This window comes from Mustelus asterias, chromosome 1 (assembly GCF_964213995.1).
Source record: "Mustelus asterias chromosome 1, sMusAst1.hap1.1, whole genome shotgun sequence".
Lineage (NCBI taxonomy): Eukaryota > Metazoa > Chordata > Chondrichthyes > Carcharhiniformes > Triakidae > Mustelus > Mustelus asterias.
In genome coordinates this window covers 2709424-2717115 of record NC_135801.1, presented here as the reverse complement: position 1 = coordinate 2717115, position 7692 = coordinate 2709424, and the positions used below count along the sequence as shown (strand labels likewise).

The 7692-nt window shown below is 47.6% G+C and overlaps 1 protein-coding gene across 1 annotated transcript; it reads right to left on the bottom strand.

The window, feature by feature from the left end:
* Positions 1-2740: 2740 nt before the first annotated feature.
* Positions 2741-4891, bottom strand: LOC144485399 (DNA damage-inducible transcript 4-like protein). Its single transcript, XM_078203611.1, has one exon. The coding sequence runs from the start codon at positions 4753-4755 to the stop codon at positions 4168-4170; it is 588 nt and encodes a 195-aa protein (XP_078059737.1). The 5' UTR covers positions 4756-4891; the 3' UTR covers positions 2741-4167.
* Between the last annotated feature and the right edge of the window lie 2801 nt (positions 4892-7692).

The following is a 7692-nucleotide window of genomic DNA, read 5'->3' as shown; positions in this document are numbered from 1 at the left end:
GTCATTTTACACCTAACCATGGCACATGGCAAAGTAAAAATTCATGGTATTCTGGATAGGGCGAGGAAGCAAACCCCGAATCTACCTGAGCCATATAGGGTATGAAATCCTGTGCTGGTGGCAATAATCAAACTACCTAGCCAGCTGGGATAACCAACACCCAGCCCACTCCTCCTCCCCCCCACCACCCAATGAGAACCTAACAGACACTCACGGTCATTACTGATGGAATCCACGTTATGCCTCCCATCAACCCAGCCGAGGTTCCTGTCATCAGATGGTCAATCACAGGCATTTTTCAAATAAAATCAGAATAAAAATGTTCCTGATGTTTTTGGCAAACTTCCCTTGATATCATCAGAATAACTGTTCAGCCAGTGGACATTGAGCGTTTTAACAACTCTTATCCCGCACTTCTCTGTGGAATGTTAACTGTGCATCAAAACCATTGATTGAATGTAGCTCTCAGATAGAAAAGCCTCTACAATTCACAAAAACAAGTACTTATGCATATTATCAAACCACCCTACAGCACTGTGGGTGTACCTACACCCCATGGACTGCAGCGATTCAGGAAGGCAGCTCACCACCACTTCAAGGGACAACTAGAGATGGACAATAAATGCTGGCCAGCCAGGGACACCCACATCCTGTGAGAAAAGGCCATTTGGTCCATTGTGCCCTGCTCTTTCTCCAGTATTTATTCCCCCTCACCAAGTGTTTGAAAGTTAGAATTGAATCTGCTTCCAGCGCCCTTTCAGACAGCACACACCAGATCACAACAACTTGCTGTTACAAACATTCCCTCATCTCCATGTTCTTTACCAATGACCTGAAATGTGTCCTTCTGGTCACTGCCCCTCCTGCCAGTGGAAACAGTTTCCGTTTATTTACTCTATCTATACTCTCTGTGAACCGGGGGTCATCCAGGATTCTGCTGTCCGAATGTACCCGCACTCACAGGCCGGCTTAAATAACACCTCAATTTTAATAGTCTCATCCCAGTTTCCAAATCCCAGAGTGGTCTTGTCCCTCCCTCTCCCCTCCCCTCTCCCAAACCTGAGATACTCTGACATCATCTTTCTTACACCTGGGGGCAGGAGCATCTTTTCACTGCCGCTGAGTTTTTTTCTATAAAGTCTTCATTTTATATCATGCTTCCTGATCACTCAACGCCTCAATGTGCTTTGCTGCCAATGAAGTGTCTTTGAAGTGTAGTTACTGTTCTATTATTGGGAATGTAGCAGCCAATTTAGACACAGCAAACTCCCCCAGACAGCAATATGCAGTGACGATGGAATCGGATTCTGTGATGCTGTTCGAGGGATTTCTAAACCAGGACACTGGGGAAAACTCCTCGACTCTTCTTAAAACAATTCTCCTCCATCTGAGGGACAGATGGGGCCTCAATTAGAATCTCGTCCAAATCATAGAAGCTCTATAGTGCAGAGGAGGCCATTCAGCCCATTGGGTCTGCACTGACTGACTCTCTCTGAGTATCTTACCCAGGCCCTCTGTCCCGCCGTATCCCTATAACCCCACACATTTACCATGGCTAATCCATCTAACCTACACATCTTGGGGCACTAAGGGGCAATTTAGCATGGCCAATCTCCCTAACCTGCACATCTTTTGACTGTGGGAGGAAACCGGAGCACCCAGAGGAAACCCACGCAGACACGGGGAGAACGTGCAAACTCCACACAGACAGTGACCCAAGGCCGGAATTGAACCTGGGTTCCTGGCGCTGTGAGGCAGCAGTGCTAACCACTGTGCCGCCCCTAACGTGTAGCATTCCCTCAGTACCGCTCTGGAACATCAGCCCTGATCTTTGTGTTCAAACCGGTTGTCAGGAATAAACCCAGATCCTCAAAAGGCAAGAGCGCTGTCCGAGTCACTCCATGTCAAATCATCCGTCTGAAACTGGTCAACACACGCACCACCCATTTGCTGTAGCTGGGTTAATTTTAAATGATTTGGACATTTGCTAATTCTGAAGGGAAAGCATTGTACAAGTATGGAATCCCTTGCTTTTAGACATGCTGTTTAAAGGTCCCAGATTTTTTTTTCCCCATATTGGCCCTGGGGTTTTTCACTCTGGGTTTTCGCCTCTCCCTGGAGATCACATGGTCTGGAATGGGGGGGGTGGGGGTGAGTTAATAGGTTGTAATGAACAAAGCATCGTAGCTGTGGAGGATATTGGTATGTAGATAGGCTGGACAATTGGGCGGGGATCCTGGATTCAGGATTCAATCCTGGACCGGGGAGCGGCGCGGGCTTGGAGGGCCGAAGGGCCTGTTCCTGTGCTGTATTGTTCTTTGTTCTTTGTGGTAAGATTCCTAATCCAATCCAGCATGTCAAATCTGGAATTCCAGGAGGTTTAACCAGGATTATTAAAGGAAACATTAAAACCAGATTAATGTGTTCCTCCTGGCTGGAGAGGTTGGCTTCCAACTTTGCTTACTTTCAGTCAACTCCATTTCAATTGTATTTCTGCTTTGATTCTGGTCAATGTTTAATTTTTTTGTGACCTACACTTGTGTACAATCCTTCCAGTCACTTCAAGTAGTCTAGAGCTTTGATTAGTTTTAAATCCAGTAAGAAGTTTAACAACACCAGGTTAAAGTCCAACAGTTGGACTTTAACCTGGTGTTGTTAAACTTCTTACTGTGTTTACCCCAGTCCAACGCCAGCATCTCCACAACATAGTTTTAAATCTACAGAATTGAAAAGCGTCAGGTTATAAAAAATCATTTTATTGTCCAAAAAAAATGTACAAGTTTCCTTTGAAATAAGCATTTCTTTTTGATGTTTTTACTGCATTAATTAAATGTGCAGGATAAAGAGTAAACCCTCAGAATCAATCTTCAAATTACTCCAATGACTGAAGCAGCAGCTTAGAGAGCATTCGCAAACAAAACAACACTCACAACAGCAGTGCAAGATGGCAAAGGAAAAGTGCAAATTGATCTAACGAAAGTGCAAGTGGGCAAATGTGAAATTGAGATTTCCCCCAGCTACTCTCCACATTACTTAACCCAAAACTTAGCACGCAGGTCAAAGCTTCAGATTGGCAATGTACCCCCTCCCCCATCTACAACCTGAGAGAGCTTTCTGCTCTTAGTAAGAGCTGGTTTCTGGATATATGAACTCCGTTTCTGCTTATTCAAACAGTCCAGCTCACTTACAGAACAGACACCTGAAAAGTTTCAAAAAAAAGACCAGGGAAATTTCCAGTAATTAGAGCGATCAGAGGCATACTTGACCTTGAGATTAGGGGCTCCCGTTGTACCAATAGTTCTACTCCAATCAAGTAGGTACAGCTGCCACAGTCCCAGATGACCATAGGCTGCTCTTCTCTTGGAGAGAGAGAGCTGACAGGTGGTAATTTAACCTGAGGATCAGCACACCTCAGACAAGGGGCAAGGTTGAGAAGGCGGGGTCTTTATGGATAACCTCAGCCGGTACGGGAATTGAATCCATGCTGTTGGGGTGCTTCTGCATCACTAACCAGCCCCCAATCAACTACCGAGTCAATCCAACACTAGGCTGGCTCAGTATTGTAGCTCTCCCAGAGTTGGTTCAAACCCCATTTAGCTCAATCCAACCTGTTGACTTTAGTTCAGTTCCAAGGCATTGTTAGAGGTACCTTTTCATTTGGACGGGATATCAAACCACAGCTCTCTCTACCTCTGCTGGTAGCTTCAGTAATCCCACAGCAAAATGTGAGAAAGGAGTTCCGATTAATGACCTCGGACATAGCGACGTGGATCCAAGTCATGATTCACTCCTCCTCACTCATCGACACCCCCTCCCTCCCCTCCCCACCCAAGCCATCTCAGACCCCAGTTATTCATCTGAGGAATTGTGGGGGCTGTACAGTTTCATGGCCACATTACCTGCAAGGACAAGCTCAAATCCCATTGGCTGACAAGTTCTTTGGGTCTAAAGAGTATCAATGCAATGTCTCGACAAGCAAGGCGCGTACAAAACCGGGTAAAGGACACACTGAGGGGAGTCACATTGCTAAGTGGATAATGGGTTTAAACAGCAAAACTGAAGATGGATCGAATGAGGAGAGTTAATGTTTATGCGACAGTGAAGCACTGGCGTGAAAATGAGTCAAACCCAGCATAAAGAGCACTTAGTGCCGGCTTGGGTTTATTTTTAGCACTCAATAACAGTTCGAGCTGAAGAGGAATACAGTTTCTTCTTGATCAGACAGAAGCCAGGACTGAGTTTGAGTGCTGGCCTGAACCCAGGCGTGAAACACGTACCGATGAAAAAGAAATCTCGGAGACTTGGCCAAGAGCTCCCCTCCTGTTTGAATATTAATGTCAATTCAAAAGTTGGAACGACGCTGGAATCGTACACGATCCGGTCCAGTTTTTTGCACATGTTCTCAATCTCCATGTTGATGTAAATGATGGATCCACGTAGGCCACAGGGCTCACAGGATGACAAGCAGAGGACATCTCGGGCTATCTTTCTGATCAATCTCTCGGGAACTAAAACCTCAGAGCAATTCAACTTTGTCTTCTTAGCTCTGGACAGAGAGTTCTCAAAAAGCTTGGTCAAGTACAGACATGTCTGCTCTTCCTCATTTGCGTTGTTCACAGCCTCCCAATAATTAATATCTGAGGAAAAAAGACAAAGTGTGTGAAATTCTAGACTACAATTAAAACAGAAAGGATAAAGGCTCGGGCAGTAGGCCAGACCAGGTAAAGGCAGCAGATTTCCTTCCCTAAAGGACATTAGTGAACCGGATGGATTTTTCCAACAACTGAGTTCGACAGAAATCACTGCCAGGCTGCATTTTAAACTGATTATTTGTGCAGATTTAATTAAACTCCGGCAGAAAAAATCAGTAAAAGTAAAGTTTAATTATTAGTTACAAGTCGGCTTACATTAACACTGCAATGAAGTTACTGTGAAAACCCCCTAGTTGCCACACTCCGGCGCCTGTTCGGGTACATTGAGGGAGAATTTAGCACGACCAATACACCCTAACCAGCACGTCTTTCAGACTGTGGGAGGAAACCAGAGCACCCGGAGGAAACCCACGCAGACACGGGGAGAACATGCAAACTCCACACAGACAGTGACCCAAGCCGGGAATCGAACCCGGGTCCCTGGCGCTGTGAGGCAGCAGTGCTAACCACTGTGCTACCGTGCCACCCTGTAACCAACGGACACAGTATTAATGATAATTGGATGAGGAATCAGAGAGAAATACAGGGAAAAGTGTTTCTGCAGCGAGTTGTTGTAATCTGGGAAATGCTGAGTGAAAGGATGGGGAAAGAAAATTCAACAATAACTTTAAAAGGGAATTGGTGTACATACAAGAGCTGGGGAAAGAGCAGGGGGGAGCGGAAAACAGGGAGGAGGGAGCGGGCAACGGGGAGGAGGGAGCGGGAAACAGGGAGGAGGGAGCGGGCAACGGGGAGGAGGGAGCGGGAAACAGGGAGGAGTGAGCGGGCAACGGGGAGGAGGGAGCGGGAAACAGGGAGGAGGGAGCGGGCAATGGGGAGGAGGGAGCGGGAAACAGGGAGGAGTGAGCGGGCAACGGGGAGGAGGGAGCGGGAAACAGGGAGGAGTGAGCGGGCAATGGGGAGGGGGGAGCAGGCGGGGGGGGGAGTGGGAAACGGGGAGGAGGGAGCGGGCAACGGGGAGGAGGGAGCGGGAAACAGGGAGGAGGGAGCGGGCAATGGGGAGGGGGGAGCAGGCGGGGGGGGGGGGGGAGTGGGAAACGAGGAGGAGGGTGCGGGCGGGGGGGAAGCGGAAAACTGGGAGGAGGGAGTGGGCGGGGAGGGGAGCGGGCAACGGGCCGGGGGATGCAACAAATTGGATCTTTCAAAGATCTAGCACAGGCACCATGGGCTGAATGGCCTCCTGTTTGTTTCAATGATTTTGTACAACTATCTGTGAGGATTGCAAATCCCTCGCCTTCCCCAACATTACTGTACTACATCCCGCCCCCCCACCTCACTCCAGCCCCTCATCCCACCCCCTCCACACCTAACCTACCCCCATTCCAGGCCCCCCCTGGGAACTAACAGCTAGTCAGCTGGAGGACAGTTGAGAGTCAACCACATTGCTGTGGGTCTGGAGTCACATGTAGGCCAGACCAGGTAAAGGCAGCAGATTTCCTTCCCTAAAGGACATTAGTGAACCGGATGGATTTTTCCAACAACTGACAATAGTTTCATGGTCATCAGTAGATTCTTAATTCCAGATATTTTTACATCGAATTCAAATTCCGCCACCTGCCGTGGCGGGATTCAAACCCGGGTCACCAGGACATTAGCTGAGTTTCTGGATTAATACACCCTTTATGGCAGAACCATAAAGGGTATAGATACGCAGAGGGACCTGGGTGTGCAAGTCCACAGATCCTTGAAGGTGACGTCACAGGTGGAGAAGGTAGTGAAGAAGGCATATGGCATGCTTGCCTTTGTAGGACGGGGCATAGAGTATAAAAGTTGGGGTCTGATGTTGCAGTTGTATAGAACGTTGGTTCGGCCGCATTTGGAATACTGCGTCCAGTTCTGGTCGCCACACTACCAGAAGGACGTAGAGGCTTTAGAGAGAGTGCAGAGGAGGTTTACCAGGATGCTGCCTGGTATGGAAGGGCTTAGTTATGAGGAGAGATTGGGTAAACTGGGGTTGTTCTCACTGGAAAGACGGAGGATGAGGTGTATAAAATTATGAAAGGCATAGATAGGGTGAACAGTGGGAAGCTTTTTCCCAGGTCGGTGGTGACGTTCACGAGGAGTCATAGGTTCAAGGTGGGGGGGGGGGGGAGGTTTAACACGGATATCAGAAGGACGTATTTTACACAGAGGGTGGTGGGGGCCTGGAATGCGCTGCCAGGCAAGGTGGTGGAGGCGGACACACTGGGAACGTTTAAGACTTATCTAGATAGCCATATGGGGAGTGGGAATGGAGGGATACAAAAGAATGGTCTAGTTTGGACCAGGGAGCGGCGCGGGCTTGGAGGGCCGAAGGGCCTGTTCCTGTGCTGTATTGTTCTTTGTTGTTCATAGAATAGTGATAATATCACTAGGCCATCGCGTCCCTTATTTATATAGAGATTGAAGCTGCCTCTACACTATCCCACACACAGCCCACCAGTGATCTGTTTTAAGATCCTGCCAGCTGATTTAAGTAAGGGCTTTATTGTCCTGGTACACACACACACTGAGTTTACCCCTTCAATCACAGGGTGTGTACCAGGAGCGAGAGGCAAACATCGAGAAACACCTCAGCACAGGCTAAAGGTCAGCAACGTTAACACCTTCAACTTGCTACAGGTAAGATGACTGTTCAGAGCGAATATTTGCATCAATTCCCAGGGCAGACCTCACCTCGCTCACCACATAGGTTCTGAAATATACTGGAGCCTTTTCATTCATTAAGTTGCAAAACAAAATACAAAAAATGAAGACAGCTGTATGAGAGTCCAAAGTAAAGGTCAATGTAATAAAAATGACTTCAACAATGAAGCTATTGTGTGGCTCATGTTGAAGACAGGAATCCTGCAACTTCCAGCCTTGCTCCTCCCAATAGGAACATTTATCTGGGGGAGGGGGAACGGCAGAAACTCAGGAAATTGAGAATTGTTTCAGAAAGACAAGTTAATTTTAACAAGGAAATAAACCAAATTAAGTTTCAACAAGTTGTCTCTGCAAG

Excerpts from the sequence above, each read along its gene's own strand:
- LOC144485399 (XM_078203611.1), bottom strand. The coding sequence starts at position 4,755 with ATGTCCTTTAGGGAAGGAAATCTGCTGCCTTTACCTGGTCTGGCCTAC.